Source organism: Lepisosteus oculatus, chromosome 3 (genome assembly GCF_040954835.1).
Source record: "Lepisosteus oculatus isolate fLepOcu1 chromosome 3, fLepOcu1.hap2, whole genome shotgun sequence".
In the NCBI taxonomy this organism is placed as follows: domain Eukaryota; kingdom Metazoa; phylum Chordata; class Actinopteri; order Semionotiformes; family Lepisosteidae; genus Lepisosteus; species Lepisosteus oculatus.
The window spans coordinates 72,661,274-72,682,676 of NC_090698.1; the positions used below are offsets into that span (position 1 = coordinate 72,661,274).

Sequence of the window (21,403 nt, forward strand, 5' to 3'; positions counted from 1 at the left end):
CCAGGTGGATGCTGCACATTGGTGGTGGTGGAGGGGAGTCCAGTGGTGGTGGAGTGTCCAGAAAAGCGCTATATAAGTTTAAACAATTACTATTATTTCTTAAATTTACATTTCTGATGTACTATAGTTTGTGTAGTGACTTCATGAAGAAGGCAGTTTCTTGCTTCATTCGTTTTAATGTCCCTGTTCTGTGCTTTGGCAATTTCTCCCAAAGCCCTGGCACTACTGACTGAGGAGTCTGCAGAGACACTTCCCAGTCGCTGTAATTGACACGAAGTGATATCCGTTAAATATAACATCAGCGGCTCTCCTGCTGCGGCTTGAAGGCTGGCCTTGACAGACACTACCCTGGCCGCAAAGTGCTTCGCCGGGACAGTGCTTAACTGGGTGGGACAGATCGGAGGAAAATCGGGTTGCTCCTGGAAGTGGTGGTGGTTTGCCAGTAAGGAGCCACTCCTCCCTGAACCAAACAAGAAATTACTGCTCAAGAAGGTTGCACTGTGTTATGCTCCTAGTATGCTACTGTTATTTCATACCCCATTGCCATACTGACAAAAGAGGGTTTGACGTGCCTGGTGTCCTGGCTATATTTCACATCATTTTTTGTTTCTAGATTTCTCCTGTGTAGCTAAACTGGATCTGTCAGCAGACTGTCGCTTCTTCAGCTCGTCTGCCTTGCAACAGGTGCAAAACGAGCTGCCACCCATCAACACCAGGGGGCGCTACACTTCAATGTTTGCCCTCGGCTGCCCGCACGGCTCTCTGGGACTCCTCAACATTACAAGCGCTGTGCAAATCCAAGGTACTTCAACTAGGTACGTACAGTAGGCTTCAAAGGAACAAGCTGTATCAGAAAGAATGAAAGCATACCATTCCTGTTGCTTCTGGTAATTCCTGCTTCTCTGTCACTCTGAATATGAATGAATGCAGTTAACCTTGGTCCCTTTTCTACCCAATGCCCACAATATAATGGGATTATACTTTGGTAGCCACATAAAAAATAACAATGGAGGAACATTTTTCTTATCATCTTTTATTACAGTGGAATAAAAAGCAGTTCATTTCACAAGTTCAAAACATGGGAAATTTCACTCATATCATATGGTATAACCAAGAATCTCCCTATTCCAGAACACGTTTTAGGTTACTGGCTTTCTTTTAATTCACATTTCCCCAAACACATCACACAATTTACAATTCAAGGCCTAATATAATTAACATATTCATATTGTCTCTTCTTGCAATTGAAATGGAAGCACAATGCTTGTTCAGCAGATTATTTTCACAATCAATATTTCATTTAATGTGCAATTTCTATTGGACATAAAACACAATTCTTGTAAAGTTCACATTATCAGATTTCGGAGCATGTTCCATTGCAACATAGTGTTTAAAATACTTTGTCAACATTCAACTCTCTACCACACATTAGCTTCACTGAACTTTCTGCCATGGAAGAGTATGTGTTTTTTTGTATTGAGATTAATAAGTTATTACCTGAATTGAATGTTGGGGAGGTGACAAAGTGTGAACAAAACAAACCTTTATAGACTGCCAATCCTACGATTCAATTGGTTTTATTTTACTTGAATTGGAAATGATGGTCAGTAGTTAGGTAGTGTAGTTGGTAGGTTTTTGCTTTACATGTAGTGTAGGTAACACTTATACGTAAAGCAAAAAAAGAGATATTTCCAGAAGCTATGGCACATGAAATAGGTGATGATGTAATGCCAGCATTATTGTGGTACAAAGAACACAGCCCCGAAATATGTCTACCATTTCCTGATGCCATTTCCTTAAACAATGATCCTCTAACCAGACATTATAGTTGAGAACAGATTCTCATCTACGGGGATGACCTGGCCAAGAGTTTATTCCAATCAGCAAGGACAATCAATCGATAGAAAAATTACAAAAAGGAAAGAAGAGATGAGAACTGGCTAACAAGAGCAAGTGTGAAGACTGAGCAGCCAGTCGCATAGTCCAGGTCTGGAGTACGTGTCTGCATTTTCAGAACTGCCATATTTAGTGCCAAACCAAGTGTCTACTTGTTAAAGCTGGACTGCGAGTGAAGGAAAGGCTGAAACAAAGCCCAACCCAACCCAGGGGCAGAAAATGTCTTGGGTGTTGGGTTTCCTCGTCTCTCTGATGTCTGATAGGTTGTGGCAACACCTGACCACAGGAACCCATCAACGCTTGTACAAATTCCAAGCTTTCCGTGTTTTGTAAGGTTAAGTAATGGAAAATGTTAAATGCAGAGAGAAGGGAACATGGCCAAATGCCACTGAAGCTCAAGTGTGGTAGGAAAACCTCCGATTAAAGATGTAGGAGAAAGCAAAGCCGCTACTTGTCTTTGCAACTATTTGAGTTGCATTGAACTTTCGACCAGTAAAATGCCAATTCAGTATCAAGCCACAATCATGTTAAAATGTTAACATATTCTCAATACAATAACCTAAATAATACAATTTCATTCATTTAATGCCCACTTGCTATACATCTACCTTAACCAACCAGTTTTCAAATTTAAGAGCTTAATTTAAATAAGCATGGTTCTACTTATAACACCTGCTTGGTATCGGGCAATGACAATTAACAAATTACAATTTAAATAGCTGTTTCACATTACACAGAATGTTAAATGTTTGTTTTTAAGACAGGCTTTATAGCTCATAACCTCAGAAATTTTAGAGCACAAAACTAAGCCTGCGACATAAAAATATTTTAAAATACTATATATATATATTCATAAAACCATACAGGAGGCAGCTGTCTTTCAGACAGAGAAAGCATTGGTTTCTTTTAAGCAAGCTACAGTACATCACATTTGAAAGGATACTGTGCAAATTGATTTCTTCAATAAGAGAAACTTTCATTAGCAGACTCAGGCAAAAGTACAACAAAAGATTAGCTGGGAGAAAACCTCCCATTTCTTCCAAAAAGATACTGTAGAACTGGCTTCTGGCACCAGATTCCTCCCCCTCCCCAATTTTCCTGTTTTTTTCCAACATGTCACCTTGTCCTATTTTTGTTCTATTCTCCAATAATTTTCTCTGACCCATGTGTGGGGGAATAGCCCACACAATGAGAAGTTAGCTGTAAAATAGCCATAGTTGAAGGGGAAAATACTTTCCCGTCTTGTTTTTTTTTAAAATGTATATACTGATATTAGTTATGATCATGACATATAGTTTCACACAACACAGACATTGTTTTGTTGCTGGCTGCTCAGAAAGTGGCGGGTGATCATACAGTATGTGCAGAGCTGTGTTAACCGAGTCGTGTAATTGAAGATTACGCTGTTACTCTGCAGAATTCCTTCGTGCTGGGTTTATTCCAGCTGGGCTGCTCAGAGCATAGCATGGTTGAGCACTAAGGGCAAAACTGGGCTTATAGCCGGCCTTTGCTTCTTGTCTAAGCCATGAAAGTGTCACCAATTTACTGCTGCTCGTTCATAGCCCTCAAACTACAAAAAACGTCATCCCTGCTACAGCATGTACATCTGTGTTCCTGGAGACTGGTCAGGTGTGTGAACCAGTGTCCTGATACAAGAGAATGGGCAGGTTGCATGGTTTGAGAATCTGTTCCTCAACCTTGCTCAAGACAAGGTAAGAAGCTGTTAGCCCTTAATCCTCAATCATGTTCTATGAAACAAATACACTGAGTTAAAACCACTGCTGTTGTCATTTCCTGTTAATTATATTACACTGTGAACTGATGAATACTAAAGTCATTTTTTTAAAGTGATATGATGATGTTACTAACACTTGTAATGGTCCTCTTTTGAAAATAATACCCCAAAATAGACTGGACAAAACAACAGATTTGCATTACTTTAAAATCTCTTTTTTTTTCCATTTAGAATCTCAGATTATTTTTGTGATGCATTTGGAAAAGCCCACTGTGGGTTTATGGTGCGTCTGTCCACAATAACGAACCCCACCACCACACACGGGGGAGAGTGAGGAAAATTAGGCGGACTCCCCCACCCCACCCTCCATCCAGCTTTATATGATGTCACATACGACACTACTGCCTACTGGAGAATCAGTGTTGATTGGAGGTCGCCTACAGGACTGCATGTCTGTACGAACCCAGAAGGCCACATAGGTCGCCAAGAGCCAAAAGTGCCCTGGCCAAGTAGCCCCACCCTCCCCTTGGTGGTGCTCAGCAGAGCCAGTAGTGTGCCAAAACTCTGTCGGGCTTGAACCCGTGTTCAAAGAGCAGCACCTGCCCTAGGGCAAGAGCCTTTACCAGCTGAACCTCTCAACTGGCCACAATGCATGTAAGTATATTTAGAAGTCCGCATAAAAACTGGCTTTGGTCAAAGCTCAAGAAAGGTATTTTCGTAACACAAAGATGGTGACTCAGAAAGTTAAATTCAGACGATTGTTGAGAGAAGTGTCAGCACAAAAACAAGGTGGCCAGTAAGAATAAATGTGATTTTGCAACTAATGCTCACAAACATGCATGATCTTTGCATGTTACTGAATTCCAGATCTGAAAAAACAAATATTGCAATGCTCAAACTGTCCTCTGCTGTATAATTAAGTGTGTGACAGTGTTCTTGACACATCTCAGAAGCTAAGTGAGCCTGGGCCAGGTCAGTATGGGCATGCCCTCTAAAAGAAAAACAGCTGCTCTAAGAGATGTTAGAAGACCAGTAGGTGGTGCCGATTCCTCTGGACCTGAATTCTCAAACCGGTTCCTCAGTTTGCGGGGACACCGTGCTATAGGAGATGGTGTTTGAATTAAACAATTAAACTGACGTTCAGACTACACAGTCACTACAGATCCCATAGCTCTGCTTGAGAGAAGGAGTCCTTCCTAAACTCCACGCTGCGTTTACACAACATGTCCTCCTTAAGTCAATTCTCTCATTAGTAAAGTACTGTGGGATTCTTTGGAATGGTTAGAAATACTGTTTTAATGTTTTAAAGTCATCTACTAAAAATCAGTGCCTTCTTATGAGAAGAACTAAAAATTCCCTTTAACTAACCTACATTCAAAAACAAGAGGGGTGAAGCTCTACTTTAAGTGGAAAAAGGGCAAAAGTAAGCTCAGGGGTCAGGTGTCCAAGTGTCCAAGTTTACCCCCATCACAGCACAGGACAGGTTTTCTAGCAATTATGACCACCTGCCTTCTCGCGTCATCCAGGGAAACACAAGTTAAGTTGAAGTTAAACACTCAAAATTTGAAACTCAGCATCAAGATTGCACAGAGATACAAAACAGAAAGAATCTGAAAGAATCATTCTTAACTGAATAAAATTGGGTTGGTAAACCACCCTGAATTGCCACTAAGCCAGTCAAAAGCCTACAAGTGCTTTAAAAAAGTCCTTGTCTTTGCTTATGATACTGTGGTATGAGTGGCAGCATGCTGGAGCAGTGGACTGTGCCCTCACTTCACAGCTCCAAGGATCTGGGTTCAAATCTGGCTTTGTGTGAGTGAACAGTCCACCTGTGGGGCCTGTTGTCGTGTTCTCTGAACACTTTCCTCTCCACCCCAGTAAACATGCTGCCCAGGTAAATTATCATCTCTAAACTGCCCCATGTGTATGAACATGAGCCCAGAGGCACACCAGGGTCCTGTCCAGCGTCACGGAGCTCTGGACACACAGCGGCCACGGAGACCAGATGATGGACGCATCAGTGAGATCATTCCATCTTCCACAACAGCAAACCAGCATCAGCCAAAATAAAAACTTGCTTCTCCATGTCTCACGTGAAGACGAAATTCCCAGCAAATGATATGTGCTCCGCCACTCCTCGTTTCATGCTTTGGAAAGCTACAGAAAAAAATGCAAACGTGCTTCAAGTATGTTTCTTTGTACCTCGAGGCTTAAAGCTATACACTCATCCATGTGCAAACCCAAATCATTGCATTTGCAACACGCACACATTTAAGAATCAAAACTAGTGCAATAATTACCATTTCAAAGTCAAAATTAGTGCAACTGCAGTACTGGGCTAAATTTTACGAACACATTTCATCAATTGAGACAGTTAGCATAAACAAAATACTGTAAACGTATAAAGCAGCCGTTTGCCTTTCCCAGTCAACACCCGTGTCTAGAATTGCAGGCACGGAGAACGAGGCTTGCGACGGACTTCAGGGCACACATGGAAAACCGGTGGCACCCTCCCGCGCTGGCGATGTAGCTGGAGGCGATGCGGTACAGCCGCTCGGCCCCAAAGGTGTTGAAGTGGCCAGGCAGCACCTGCTCCACGTGGCCCCCGTCCGCCAGCTCGACCAGCCGCTCGCAGCTGGAGACGTAGTCGCTGACCCTGCTGTACGGCAGCCAGTCGATCATGGAGCCGTCGTACACCACGTCCCCGCTGAAGAGCATCTTGCGGTCCCTGTCGTGCAGGCAGATGCTGCCTCTGGAGTGGCCGGGCATGTGCAGCACCGACAGCTGCCTGTCGCCCAGGTTAATGACGTCTCCTGAGGAAACAGCAAGAGCACCTTCTTCAAGGAGAACTGCAGTCCCACTTTCTCAGACCTCTAGAACAACTCGGAGCCGTGGTAGCGCAGACGGCAAGGGCGTCTAGCTCCTGACCGGAAGGTCCCGGGTTCAATCCCAGGTAGGGTTAAGCGATGTAGCTTGCCCTAATTCCTTCCAGACGGCTCCCAGCTCCGCTCAACCTGCGAGTACCGGGGTTAATCCTTCCGGGGGAAATCGGTCAGCCGGAGCGTGATGCTGACCACATCACCTCCAGTGTCGGATGGTCAAGAAAAATGGTGGCCCTTGCCCCCCTATCCCCAATGGGCCTTTATGGCCTGTAAAAGGACCTACCTACCTGTAACAAACTAAATCAATCGACAGTACAGAAGAAAACTCACAAATTTCAAAGTAAGCACAAAACCGTGCATTCGGAGTCGCCGTGTTGTGGCAGACCCCTGGGAACTTATTCGAGTCCCCAAGAATTGCAACGTGAACCGGCCCTTCCTGCTCACTAGTTCCTGCCCTGACCAATGCAATGCGATGTACGAGCGAATAAGTACAGGTAGCGCAGCCGACATTTCACCGCAGAATTATTCCAGCGTGATCCCCATGCAGAGCTAACAAGCAGTATTTGTCTGCAAAACTGTCTCGAAGTTGAGACAATATTTCTATCGGATGAAAAGAGCTGTATGCACAAGCCGGCTTATTTACAACGTAATGGGGCCACATCATCTCACCACAAGTTTTGTTGCCTCGTTGTGAATGGCAGGACAGGGCACTGCACATACCTGGAAATTTCATGTATTTTGTGATGTCAATTGGAGGTTTTACCAGTTACTGTGTACATCAATGCTGACCCCGAAATATGAAAATAATGTTACAGTCCCCCTTTAATATTACTGGTGGGCTGTGAAACTTCTCACGGACACGCTGGAAGAAAATCCCTGGGAAAGTTTGAGTCATCTCAGGGAAAATGGAGGCTGCTTAAGGCTAGGAACTACGGATGGTTATTCTATGGATAATCAATATCCCTCAGTTTTCCCTATTAGTGTCAATAAAACATGATGTCACTTTTCCTTTCCATCTAAAGCAGGGATATTTTTTCCACATCTCAGGTTCCACAATCTAGTAGAGCAGCCGTAGGCTCTGTCTGTCTTTCTACAGGAGAAGCTATTCCGAGTGGGTCCCAGCCAAGTCACGTATTTCAGATGTGTTAGTTCATTAAGAGAAAAGACTTTTACAGCAACTGCTGCTTTGAAGATGTGCAATACTGATGTCACGGTATCACAGCTGGGCACTTTCCTCATTCACACTCTCTCATGTTGTGAATATAAGGTACAGGAAGAACAGCTTACTATCCACAGTAAAGGATTTCCATTTTACTAGTTGTTATTTTACCAGCTACTTGCATGCAAACTTAATTTTCACTTCCAGTTCATTTTCTTAAAATCCTAATTACTGCCTTCTTGTCCACTTTGATTTCGTTTTTGAGGATTTTTAAACACTGCATGTGAAATTAATGAATTAATGTATTTCTGAAGACAGTATGTGGGTTGCAAGGTAGTAGACATCTCAGATTGAACCCTGCTGAGAGTATTTTCAAAGTGTCCAAGTCTTTCACTAGTTTTCTGCTTATAATAGAAGGGCAGAATGGTCAAGGCATGAGAGACTGACCTCAAGTCTAACGTCTGAATATGTGTAAAGGTTAGTGCATTCTTTCGTGTATCTCCCAAAAGCTTTATAAAAATGCCACTTCTATACAAACCCATGGTCACATTGCAAACTGTACTGGTTTTGACAATGACTCTCGTCATTTTGTACGTTTCCCGTTGTAAGTGAAATAAACTCATGTAGGCTCCCCATATACCAGAAATAATTTCTGATATATATCAGAAATATCAGCGCTTGCAGATTTGTCTCTTTCAGCAGGAACGTCGGTGTCCTGCAGCTGGGTGTGAGAAGAGCTGTGCCGAATCGTACTGTGCCAACAGTGGGATCACTGAAGTATCAGTGAGAGGACAGAACAAAAGCGCTGCTGTGAAGGTCATGTGCGAAAATATCAGGCCAGAGTCTCCCAGGTCCAGTTACTCTGTTACCGGAACTGGCTGAAATCGATCCACAGCGGCCCGACATCGCCTGTCCCGGTCTGCCCGGACGAGGGACGCCACAGAACTTGCGCAGTCCCGCCGGGACACCCCCCAAAACACCCCACTGCCACGGCGCGATCACCTGTTCACTGCGCAATAACCAGCTCCTGGTTAGGAATAATAAAGGCAGACGTGCAGTTATTCCAGTAGTATCTCCCCGTAACCCCAGAGATATAGTTCTCTCAGAGAGTCTAGGATATTTAATTGGGAACGTGTTTTTTTCTGCACCGCCGTGCTTTGACAAACTTTTGGGCTACAGTGTTGCGCGGAACCAGCAGCAGAGCGAAGAGGCCGTTTCAACCCCCCGAGCGCTGCTAGTTGGAGATACAGTATTATTCCCTCTCTGGTGTCTTCAGGGGGGTGGAAGATTGTGACTATAGTGCAGGCAGTCTGTCATCCTTCTTGTAACGAATCAAGGAGGCGGATGAATCTGTAGAGATGCAGTTCATCGGATTTGGGACCGATTACGCTCCTTAACGCAATTTTCTCATTGCTCGTCTAGAATAGCAGTGTGTGGTACAGGAGTACTTCGACCCGGTACCAATGCTTTTATTTGCTTCATTGGCTATGAGCCCTAAACGTCCAAATCAATCGGAAAGGCACAGATCGCATAAATACACCGAGCGCAAGATTGTGTTCTGGATATCTTTTCCGTTTACAAAAAATACCCCCAAGCAACAACGTTAATGAAATAGTTTATTAGAGATATAACGCCGCACGTCTGTGGAAACCTATGTTTAGTTTTTGATAATACTCAAGCTCGTCTTCTCGATGCGACACCGGAAAAACGAGAGCGCAGCCTGCGCCCTCCCCCACCTTCCTCGCCGTATGGCGTCTTTAAAGCTCACTCCGTCGGGCCGAGAGACGCTGAACGTACCTCCAGCAGGGCGACAGATTAGCCCTGCTAATGCGAGACGGCCTCTGTGTAACTCTGCTGTTAATTAAGCAGATGCCACGGGTATTTTTCGCCACTTGTTGAAAACCGGTGTCCGGAACGGTAAGGCATTAGTTTACCTTATCATAACGCGCAATATGACCACGCACCGCACCGTCGCCGTCCCTTTCACGCACAAGCGGCTCTGGTGCATGCCTATATGTGCTAGAGATATTCACCTTCTTGCAGTACGCGAGTGGGTCGCACAGCCTGCACTCTGAACTCGCTGGCCCGCCAGCCGGGTGTCGGAGCCCGGGCGATCTCGCCGTCCGACAGCCAGGTCACCATCTCAAAGTTATCCCCCGTGGCGAGCGCGTCGGCCTCGGCTCTGTGAACCCCCACCTGGCGAAACTGGTGCAGCCCGCCCGAGTGGTCAAAGTGGACGTGGGTCCCGATCGCCAGCGGGGGGTTCTTCCGGCCGGACTCCTCGCCCAGCAGCCCCTTGGCGCGCAGGTAGTCCGGCAGGCTCCTGAGGCCCAGGCCGGCGTCGATCACCACGTCCTGGTGCGACCCGCGGACCAGCCAGATGTTCGCTCTGTTGCCCGACTCGTAGAACCTCTCCTGGATCCAAAACACGCCGTCGCCCAGGCACTTGTGAGCGTACCACTCCGTCGCAGACATCCCGACACCCGCCTCCCACCCACGCGTAATAAAATAAAGACACCGAGCTGTCAGGGACGTGGAGCCCCGAATCCAGACTCGGTCCGGTCCGGTGAGGAGGCGCAATGCAAACCAGGGTTGGCTTGTGCAGAACAGGAGGAGACCGCGACAGGCGCTCAGCCTGCAGGGAGAAAAAGCAGCTGAGTGGATAAACAAGGTCCGAGGGGCTCGTGATTGGCTCGGACCTGCGACTGCGCCCCTCCGACACGCTCCGGCCACACCCGGCGGCTTAAAGGCGCAGCCCTCTCCTGCTCGGTGCGGACTGCTGTCCCTGAACCAAAACCAGCCGGGATCCCGCCTCCTCGGTGTTGGCTTTGCGGAGGTTTCCTACTTTCAGGACCTCTGAAGCGCCTGACAGACGGGAATATAGTTGCGCTTTTGTTTCTAGTCGGTGTGAACGAGAAGCCCGATAATATCATTCTTTCCAGAAGACATGTAGTAGTAATACACAGCATATAATGGCATATGACCGATAAGGAGAATATATGTCCTGTAGTCAGAGGGCAATGAAAATGAAATGTTAATAAATTGAGTTATAGTGAAGACCCGCTCATTTCCTATCAAAGACCCTGTAAAAGCTGCTGATTGTATTTGAAAGGGAGGTGGGTCGCTCCAGAATACCGAATATAACGTAGAAAAAACAGGCTTCTGAGCTCCACGACACATTGTGAACCTGCTAAAAATATTATTATTATTATTATTATTATTATTATTATTATTATTATTATTATTATTACGGGGCCATGCTTAAAAACAATATTAAATTATGTTGCAGATGCATTGTATGGTTTCGCAATGTTTTAAGGCTATTTTCTTCACGTTCTTTAAACGCGTGGTTTATTATCTGAAGTGTTTATGTCACGCCGGTGTTTTTTTCCCCTTAGTTTCAAGTAGATTTCTAGGTGAAAAATGTTTTACCGTATTAATTATGACTAATTCGTTAGTTTTAGTTCACTAATCTGGGTAGGTTTTCATACAGAGAAGTGTTTATCACCCGTCTCCGAATTAACAAAAGTTAATCTCTTTAAATTCTGCCGAGCAAGGGAAACGCAGTACTAAGGAATCTCTTCACAAGGCACCTGTGGCCTCTCAGCTATGTGTTTCAATACACTGGCAAAATCTGACTTTTTTCATCCTCAGACTGGTAAAGTAACGTGCTAATTGCCCTTACTATGAATACAACTTACCTATGGGGCGTTTACGTGACACCCTGGTATTCACACTCTGTATACTGATTTAGGTCTACCGTTTTATTTCTTTGCCTGACTCCAGCATTGCTTGTCCAGCTTCTGCTACTGTAGCTGCACTGCCATGGTATTACATTTATTTACCTGCCCCGAGAGGCTATACGAAAGGATCCGTTTTAATCTTGAACAGAGAAACGTTCAAAGCAGGAGGCTATTCGACCCACCTAGTATTGAGAACTTGATTCCAGTATTCACAATTCCCCGATGCACTGACAAAGACGGGGACCATTGATCAAAATCAACAGCAAAACACCAGTGCAAATTAAGTGCGTCTATGGGAGGGGGATTTAAATCTAATTACAGGGGGGAATATTTACAGAAAGGGCTGTGGGGTCTGGAATAAGCCGCCCAGTCATGTTGCCAGAGCCGACAACCTGACTTCCTTCGCGAAAAGGGTGGACCTTTGTATCAATTACTTACGAGCAACCGAGCTTGTCATCAGAAAGGCCGAGTCGCCTCCTCCAGGCTGTAACCCGTCTTATTTTCTTACCTGCATGCTCCAGCACGAGTGCTCTCTGCACGTACACTTAAAAAATAAATTAGATGTATAGTTTAGGGCGTCGGGTAAATTATGCATTTGTTCATGATGACGAACGGCTCACTCCCGGGAAAGTCGCGGCAGACTGGAGCCATCCCGGCAGTTAAAGGACTCCGAGTGGCCATACAGTATATCCATCGTGCACCGGCGCACACAGACACTCGAGGACAACTGGGAGACGCAAATTAACCCTATCAGCATGTCCGCGGAAGGTGAGAGGAGGTCAGGTCCCCGGTGCAAACTCCACGCCAGACCAACAGCTGTCAGACAGCAGCGCCAGCTGCGAGAGCACTACCCTACCCTACTCCCTCGTACCAGTTTTTTGTGATCACAAGTAAAGAAAAAAAAAAGTCCGACTTTGATTTTAAATTTAAAAAATCATTTATAATCTTTGTGTGGTGCCGGGTCGCGTTCTCCACTGTAGCGCTTTCATGCTCGTGTTCGGTGAGCTACCACGCTACACTTCGCTGACGGGGCTGGAAATGTCCCAGGATTGTAGGAGCAGGTATCGATCGCTGTTTCAGAAGGCGTGCTGAGCCTGACTGGCAACTGGCTTCTCAGACCTCCTTTGAAAATGAATGAAGAATAACCGCTGCTGGCGAGCGGAAAAGACTAAATATCCCAATAATTACTTTGGTAGGTAGCGCCGCAGATCAGTGTTTTTACTCATTACGGTTAATGTCAGCTTTCATAGTATTTTGAATTAAATGCTTTTAATTTAACTGAACAGTTACGTACATGTTTGACTATTCGTACTGTATACGCCCATATCACAAAAAAAAATCATTGTTCATTAAATGAGAAGATTTCTAAGTCAGCCTCCACTCCACTTTGAAGATCGATTTTCTGGAATTTTCACGAAATGCTTTTGCTGTTATGAATATTATGAAAGGCTATTTTTTTAAGCGTAAATTTGGTTAAATTAACGAGCGCAGTCTGTCACTGCTGATAAACAGTTTAAGGATCTTACACCTGCTAACTGGAATTTAGGCACACCACACCTCTTGTAGCAATCTCTGTACAATCTGAGTTTGCGGCATATCAGTGATCTGAGCAATATTTCTCTTATATTAGTTGTAAACATACTGTATACCGTAGCCTGGACAGTGAAACAAACATTGATCTAATCTTAGAGGACACATTTTCAGCAGAAACAGCTTTCGCAGGTACTAGTTTTCCTTAAGTGCTCATATTAATTGGTTATTCCTAAAATGTGTCTATATTAAAGATCATGGTGGTCTCTATAATATGCTGAATCATGGTGTTATGTGAATTTGTGAGCTTTATGATCAGAGAAGGACCACTTTAAAATGTTACTTTGCATTTAGTTTAGTCAGATTAAAAGTGCTAGTAACTTTTTTGACGTTTTTTATAGACATAACTGTGAAACATAACTGTATGAAATGTAGTAGGAATTAAAGGGTATACAGGTTGTGGTTTATTTGGGTCATATTTTAGGCTTGCTCTGCTATATGAAATGAAAACTTAGATGTTAGCCTGTTGGCCATGGTCTGTTAAAATTTCATGATCGGGTTGGTCAGGACTTGTGGTGAAGTTTCTGTTCCAGGATCACCATGGGCCTCAGCATTCACCTTTAGAGACTTTTTGCAGTGAAACATTAAAGTATAACAAATAATATTGTAGTAAAGGTTTAGACATACAGTATAACATTAAGCATATCACCGTTTTTTTACATTTATCAGAAAAGCAGTGGGTCAAATGGAAAATCAAAATGACAGCTGAATTTGACTTGTTCTACAAGTTTCTGATTGGCTGCTGCATTTTTCTTACTTCCCTGTTACTGAGAAAGGGATCCTACATATCTTTCACATTTCAACCGTCTTTTTACAAATGGATATCGTTGAGGACTAATTCTATAGCTGTGTATCTCCATCGTACACATTTCACTGATTGAAACACTTGGTCTGTCTGGATTCAGCCATGTTGTAGCGATTTGCTTCGTGGCTGCAGCTTCAAGGGTTATTCTTGGTTGAACTGCACAGCCTTCCTTCTAACACAGAATCGTTGGGGTACAACCCAAGACCACACTGGGACACCAATAGCCGTCAGGAGTGACGGGTTTACGTCGGTCTTCCATGGGGCTCAGCTGGTTGAGATGCTTGCCCGTGCGCAGGCTGGGTTCTGTGATCACGGGTTCAAGCCTGGGTCGTGCAATAAGCTGCCTGAAACTTGAATTTCCTAAGCAGCAGCGTTGCGTTGGCCGTGATCAGTGTGGGCTTGTCTCTCAGGGCCCTCTGGTTTGCTGATAGAACTGCGTGCAGAGACGCACCTTTTCTCCGTCCAGCACTGACCCCCCCCTGCAGGGGGTAGTTTGTCTTTCAGAAACCCTGCCGTAACCGCAGGCCTGCAGAACGCCTGCAGTGGGAGGCTGTGTCAGTGTGGTGTTGTCTGCCAGGGAGGCAGGAGAGCTTCCGTCCACGCTGAAAAGCAGAACGAAGCGGCCGAGCCACCCTCAGTGCTCAGTGCTCCTCATCCAGTACAAGGACAGAGTTCGACACTCCGTGGGGGGAGAGGAAAATTGGGCAACTGGGCATGACGCCGGTATGTTCACGGGCGGAGACTCGTCCCAGCTAAGCGGCGCCTCTGTTGCAGGGTGAAGATGGCGGGAAGAGGCCGTGGACGGGGTCTGGCCGCCTTAACTTTCAATATCGAAGCCCTCGGCCTCACCCGAGGGGAAGCGCTACCAGAGACCTCGTTCAGGCCGAAGCCCCTGTTCCCGGTGAGTAGCACGTCCTGGAACCCGGGGCTGCGCTTCTCTCGAAAAACCTCGAGCGGTGAGCAGCATGTGCTTAGAGGAGCAGGTTATCATGGCCATGAACTGTGCTAACACATGCAAAAACCACCAGGCAAGACTGTGTCTGCTCTCCGTCAACACTTAACATGTGCAGTACTGAACACAGGGGGAATTACAAACGAGAGGCCATTTAGGCCATCTAACCTCTGTGGGTGCTAGGAGTGAATTGTTTGAGGATCTCATTCAGCAGTTTCTTGATAGAAGCCAGGATATCAATTTCAACAACATGGCTGGGTAGCGTGTTCCATACTCCTACAACCCTTTGGGTAAAGAGGTGTGTTCTTTTCTCAGATCTAATATCACTTCCCACTTGTGTCCTTAGATTAGTGTTTCGCTGTTGATTCAGAGGAAGCACATTAAGTTGACTCTGTCAGTGCCCTAGGGGATTTTGAATACTTGATTCAGGTCCCTTCTCATCTAATTAGTAATAATTAGTAATTATTATTGACATAAATGAGGAAGTGCAGTGGTCTTAATTCAGATCCATGTGGTACTAATATTGCTAATGAAATCAAATTAGAATTGACCTCTTACCTGTATCTTGTGGGTTATCGTCATATTGCGTGGTGAAGCGCTGTCCAATCAGTATGGAAACATTTTCTTCTACGCAATGTTTATGAAAACTCCAGATTTCATTCTAATGCTGCTGTGTTTAGTTACAGAGAAACTAAAGAAGAGCGAGCCAGTGGCATGCATGCCCAGGCCACGCTAACAGCCATCAAACCGGTCTTGTCACAGTCTCAAATGTAAATGACTTTATGTTCCCCATGGGATACTGGATGCATGTAGAACAGACTGCTGCAGCTCCAGCTTCAAGCCGAAGGGCTGATGATTGCACAGTTTCAACAGAAGCCATCAAGCTCTGTTTTACTTAAGTTCATTTGAGAATATACTCTTCTTCCCTCCGGACTCATGTTTGGAAGATGTCAAGGCTAATTTGGGGCATCCTTCTGCTTCCCTCGGCTTTGCTCCTGAATAATGCTGGGAGGTCATCAAAGCTGTAGGCATAGCTTACTGTGCAGTTTAGAGTGGTGCACCACCTCAGGCATGTGAAGTGTCCGATTACCATCTTGCGCAACAGAAACATCAGTCAGATAAAAGTACGTCAGTGAACATTGGTGTCTCTTCTTGGCACATGTGGTTTTGTGGAAGGGGATGCCGGTGACAAGGTCCGGATTTATTTTTTTTGCCCGTTGTGACCTTGACGGAAAATCCATTGAAACCGTTGCTGGTGACAGGATGTGGACTTCAAGCCAGTGCCCTTGAAAATGGGAGAAGACCAAGATTATATGCTGGCCCTGAAACAGGAGATGAGGGCTGCAGTGAAACTCCTGCCTTACAACATACCTTTGCCAGCTGAAAAGAAAGGTGAGAGAGAGGAGCTTCACTGAACAGAATGCACTTTTCACATCCTTCAGGTTTCTAATGCTTGTGATTGAAGATTTAACAATTGGAATAAAAAAAAATATGGTATATAAGAATCTGGTGCAAAACTTGAGACCTTTATAATAACTGTACTATAGGGAAAGAATGGAATGTACTATTACATTTGCCTTTAGAACAGATGTTCAGTTACTTTTATAGCCTCAAATTACTATACCCCTCCCCATTCACAAAACAAAAATCACATTAAATTGGACGCTAACATGCTTTCTGCACTTACTTAATGAGGTTAATCCATCCTCTTTTGTGGAAATGGGCCAGAGTATAATGAAATAAGGGAAAAGACATACAATGTACAGCGAGGAAGACCATCACAATGGCCCCTCTCTAATGTGTTTTGAAAAGTATTACACTTAACCTGAAGCACTTCCTGCAGTGCATGAAAAGGAGATCGACAAGAAATGCAGCACTGTTTTGTTTCGGTTTAGATGTGGAAAAATACACAAAGGAAAGAAACAGAGAAGGGGACAACACCTGGAAACCAGGTATGTGTGTGGACAAGTGGACTGCTGTGTGGAGCTCTGTCATTTGATTAAGTCTATCAGTCTCTCTGAATCTCAAAGCCAATTTAGCAACAGAGTTGTTGTTATTACAGAAAATGCACATTTTAGTTGAATGAATATTTTTGATGAGCTTTTAAATCTCTTAAACTTTCAAGTTGGTGCAGTTTAGCTGATGCTCAGCTCTTGGGTCAGAGTTTTACATTTCTGTAATCTCCTAAAGCCTACTCTGATCCTGTCATGGTGTTCTGCACTGAGCTGGATTATCTTTCTGGGCAATTTAAAGAGATTTAAAGAGGGAGTGTTTCATAGTTTTTGTTCAGCTGTGACAGGAGGCTGATTCCCATGTGGGTGACATAAGGGGGTTTTTAGAGGTTGATTCTGGGGAATTACCTGGGACGAATCTAATTCCTCTTGAGCGGCATTTGAGACTGTTACTATGATGGTATTTTTAGTTCCAAAAAAGGGAAGATTATGTCTGCTCTGACTTTTAAATTGACCTCTTCCATTAGCTGTTATTTACAGCCCTTTACTGCAACACCTTCCACCTTTTCTGCATTTATTTTCCTTTTATTTATTTTTTTGCTATTTTACAAGCCAGAACAAATCCTGAAGGAAAAAAGCCACTGGAGTGGTCCATTAGGAGGACTAGCAGAAAAACATGAACCTCCTGCATGCGGTTTTAGGTTACTGAAGAGTCTTGCTGGTTTGAATTTGCAGACTGGCGACGCCTTCCGAAAGAACTAATGCCACAGAGGAAGAAGCAAACAAAACCCAGTAAGTAAAGAGGGAGCTGGGAACGACTATTATTTTTTGAAAAGCTAAATTTAGGACAGGAAGTTAGTTTTGCTTTTTTTCCTCACCCCACACGTGAAACCGTCAGCTGCTTTTCAACCATCCAGCTCAAGTTTCTGAAAAGGCAGTGCAGTCAGTGTCATGTCGGCACACAGTGTTAGTTCAAGGTTACGACACTGTTTGGTATACCGCGTTACGGCACAAAGGAGTCTTGACAGCTCACAGGCTCTCTGTTACAGTTCTGTGAAATGCATAACAAATGGCAGATGTGTCCGTACAGTCTTCGCCTATTTTGTGATATAAGACACAGATCCCTGTCTTGTTTGGTCCACGCCTTGGTTTCACTCTTATACTTGTGCTAAACTGGCAACAGAAGGCATAAAACACACCCTGTTAAAATTGTAGTCCTAGCTTGTGGTCAATGGGATCCATCAGTTTAGAGCTCTGCATCCCTGGACCTGCAAATCTTATAGGAACATCAAGTAGTCAGTGAGGAGAGACCTGGAAAAGATGTTGCAATTTCTACTAATTGAAGGAAATAATTGGGTCCAATTAAGTTGGTTCTAGCTCATCTGGAATATAAACCAGAAGTCCAGGAACAGAGCTTCAGTCCTCTAACTGAATGTACTGTATAGTGCCTCGATGTCCTCCTTCCCCACCACAAACTCTCTGGCTCCCGAGTCGCCAGGAGAGTTCGGCCAGTCTAGCCTGTTCACTGTGGACGTCTGATAATAATGGCAATGGGATCCCAGTGAGGTGAACCACACAGAACACACCCTTTCACGGCATTCGTTAAGAAACAATCACGATAAAACACCACATGGGCCAGGATCATAGCAGTGTAGTATTAACATTGCTTGGAGGGAACAAAAATGAAAAACATAATCATCTGTATGAGTTCACCCTCTTGGTATCATGGTGGTGCCTTTTCAATTCCTCAAGTATATAAAGGGATTTTATTGGGATGTCCAGCGCTTAAATTTTAAGTATCTTATGCAGAAACTAATATTTATTTGGTATTCCCAGAGGCTAACAAGAAATCTAAGCCAAAAACAAGTGCAGGAAAAGAAGAAATTTTGAGTAAGTTAGAGGTAAGTGTATCTATCGCACACCACCCCAGAGAGATTTACTTCTTGATCGCAGCTCTGTAGGGTGATTACTCAAGAGAACTATCATTGGTGCAGGACCTGGAGAAGAAAGATGAAGAAAGGAAATCTGACGAAGAAGAGGCAGAGAAGAAGAAAGAAGAGGAAGAAGAAGAGGAAGGTGTACAGGGAGAGGAGTACGATGAGGAAGAGTTGGAGGAGGTAATGAATATGAAGTGAAAGTCATTTTAAATACTTAGAAATTGTGGTGTCGTGTAAAAAACGTGTTTCTGTTTTCTGGGTTAAAGCTTATTCTCTGGAATGTCTCTCTAGATCCCTGGTTTCATTATCAAAATTTAGTGAGAGTGTATGTACTGCTCAATGAATGAATTGGTTATTTCCACTAAAGTCATATCAAGGGAAGACACAAGATGGTGCTAGTTCCCAAGAATTGTAGTTGCTGCCAAGCTTCGGAAACAAACAAAAAATTCATTACATGAAATTTAATGCTAAATTGGCAGAATTTCTGTGTTCTCTTGCACTTTGTGAATGAGCAGCTTACAAACCAAAAACCAGATCTTAAAAATGGCATTTCTTTTTCTGACAGCACTGTATTTTGTGCTCGTTAGAAGTTGTAAACCATTTTTATCTTAGTGAAATAATAGTAAAACTAAATGACTGTATTAATCTTGCATTTGAGAAACGTTTTAAAATCTCACAGATTTAAACCCTGTTTAAAGGCAGAGTGAGCAAAAACAAACTCCGAAAATAGCCATGGTGAATGAGCAGGCTCACACACCTGCACTGAAATCAGTGCAAAATCTAAAAAAAACATTTTGTGTGGGCTCAATAATAATGCCATTGTTCGATGTCTGATTGTGATCTGTGCACAGGAGAATGACTACATCGCCTCCTACTTCGAAGATGGGGATGATTATGGTGCTGGCAGCGATGACAACATGGATGAAGCCACTTACTAACCTGCTCTTAAACTATGTGCCTGTGAAGCATCACACCTGTGTCATGTAAAGGACAGTGTCCTTAAAACTTCATGGGGCAAAGGTTTACATACAATCCTGTCAGATGCACTTTAAATTATAGTTTTGACTATCTACTTTTAGTTACATACAGTATTTATTATTATGGTGCAATAGGGTCCTGCTGTTATAGCTCAGTATTTATATCCAGATTAGTTTGTTTCAATTTTAGACAGGAAATGTGCCTTTAAAATAGAATTTTATAGAACTTAAATCTATTGCATTTAATGGCAATATAAAAACAGCTGACTGTACAATTGCAAGGTACAGTAGGTCACAGGAGTGTCTAAAAATAGGTGTTTTAGGGAGAGTTGGACGAGTCTTCATCTTTATGGCATCTAAAGATGTTCATTCATTACCAATTCAGATGATGTCAATTGTTTGAGGGGAGTAAGCTACATCCAACAGTCTTACGTTGCCTAAAATACATTTGCGCCTCCTGAAAGAACCAGGTTAGAAATAAGAATTCAAGAATAAAAAATGAATTTGTGGTTAAGCTTCATTTATACTTTTGCTTTTCACAAACTTTATGTTGCCTTCAATACTGAAGAGAAAACAATATTTTGCACTGTTCAAGGATATAAGCTTTACTTTCTGAGAAATAAAGTTCTGTGCGCATCTCAGTCTAGTGTTTTATTGCAGCCACAGCTTATTTCATTGAACCAAGTAGCCATTGTTCATATATATATAGTGTATCCAGACACCCTTAACAAACACAATCAAAACAATGAAACGACAGAGATTTCAGAATTTATTCTGCTGCTGCCATTCTAGTTTCTTCATCAGAGAAGACGGGTGAGCCAGTTCCAGAGGCGGTCAGGCACGGCCAGGCTGTGACATAGCCGCCACCATGATTCACAGACGAGGTGATGTTCTTTTGAGCACCTGCAGTTCCTGTCCCCCCAAAAAAAATTCTGCACATTTCAGAATTCAGTCTCCTTACAGTACAGTATGTAGGAGAAAAAAATTCCACATTGTATGTGTTGTGTGGCGTTTTGCCAGTGACCCAAACCGCACAGCCACTGCAATCACCGTGGTGTTCATCAGGAGAAAAGATGTGTAAAGTTTTAGATTGGCATAGTTGATATCTAGATTTAAATAGTTTCTCTAGCAAGCCTTAACTAATTTACTAACTATACCAGAATCCCCTTTCCCACCAAATGTGACTCTCCCTTCCTTAAGATTTAAGATTCAAGACTTCTTTATTTGCCAAATATAACAAGTGTATTGGAATGCTTTTCCCCATGCAGCTGTACCCACTAACATTAGAGAGAGAAAAACAGGCACAAATGGCAAACGGACATGGACAAAAAATTTGCTCTGTCGTATCGTAAAACGGCTGATCCAAGTCCAAAAAAGATGAAAAACAAACACGGAAAGGTAAAAGGGAGAAGTACATAAGTACGAGTTGACCACGAATCGTCGCCATCTCTGCCAGCGCCGATGTTCGCTTTTATGAGGAGAAGAATGTATTGGCGCTTCTGCCATGTCTTACTGAAGCAAGAAATAGTATACGAGTGGTGTACAGTGACAAGTGCAGGGTTGTTTCTGGGGAGAGTCCAAATGCAACATCTTTCAAAAATGTGATCACAACATTTTCATAATTAAACATTGCAAATCGGTCCACACCATGAGACAAAGCAAACACGGGATATTACGATTAAAGAAATACATTTTAGTCATGAGAAGCTTAAGAATGATTTGCTTAAATGTTTCACACAATCCTGTAAACCTGTAACACAAACCATAGTGCCTAC

The 21,403-nt window shown here is 43.6% G+C and overlaps 2 protein-coding genes across 3 annotated transcripts; one reads left to right on the forward strand and one right to left on the reverse strand.

Annotated features, from left to right (window-relative positions):
* Positions 1-5,947: 5,947 nt before the first annotated feature.
* mblac2 (metallo-beta-lactamase domain containing 2) lies at positions 5,948-10,507 on the reverse strand. Its single transcript, XM_006626550.3, has 2 exons — positions 9,706-10,507; positions 5,948-6,444 (listed from the first exon to the last, which is right to left on the reverse strand). The coding sequence occupies exons 1-2, from the start codon at positions 10,145-10,147 to the stop codon at positions 6,059-6,061; spliced, it is 828 nt and encodes a 275-aa protein (XP_006626613.1). The 5' UTR covers positions 10,148-10,507; the 3' UTR covers positions 5,948-6,058.
* polr3g (polymerase (RNA) III (DNA directed) polypeptide G) lies at positions 8,867-20,269 on the forward strand. Of its 2 annotated transcripts, none has more exons than XM_015360932.2 (8): positions 8,867-9,589; positions 14,585-14,711; positions 16,025-16,154; positions 16,658-16,714; positions 17,450-17,506; positions 18,551-18,615; positions 18,709-18,831; positions 19,503-20,269. In XM_015360932.2, the coding sequence occupies exons 2-8, from the start codon at positions 14,592-14,594 to the stop codon at positions 19,587-19,589; spliced, it is 639 nt and encodes a 212-aa protein (XP_015216418.2). In that variant the 5' UTR covers positions 8,867-9,589; positions 14,585-14,591; the 3' UTR covers positions 19,590-20,269. The 2 variants fall into 2 exon arrangements, with proteins under 2 accessions (XP_015216418.2, XP_069043614.1); XM_069187513.1 differs by lacking the exon at positions 8,867-9,589 and adding an exon at positions 10,939-12,607.
* Positions 20,270-21,403: the final 1,134 nt, after the last annotated feature.

Coding starts and splice junctions, on each gene's coding strand:
- mblac2 (XM_006626550.3), bottom strand. CDS start 10,147: ATGTCTGCGACGGAGTGGTACGCTCACAAGTGCCTGGGCGACGGCGTG. Junction 6,445..9,705: donor CACTCGCGTACTGCAAGAAG/GTGAATATCTCT, acceptor CTGTTTCCTCAG/GAGACGTCATTAACCTGGGC.
- polr3g (XM_015360932.2), top strand. CDS start 14,592: ATGGCGGGAAGAGGCCGTGGACGGGGTCTGGCCGCCTTAACTTTCAAT. Junction 16,155..16,657: donor TTTGCCAGCTGAAAAGAAAG/GTGAGAGAGAGG, acceptor GTTTCGGTTTAG/ATGTGGAAAAATACACAAAG. Junction 18,616..18,708: donor AAATTTTGAGTAAGTTAGAG/GTAAGTGTATCT, acceptor TCATTGGTGCAG/GACCTGGAGAAGAAAGATGA.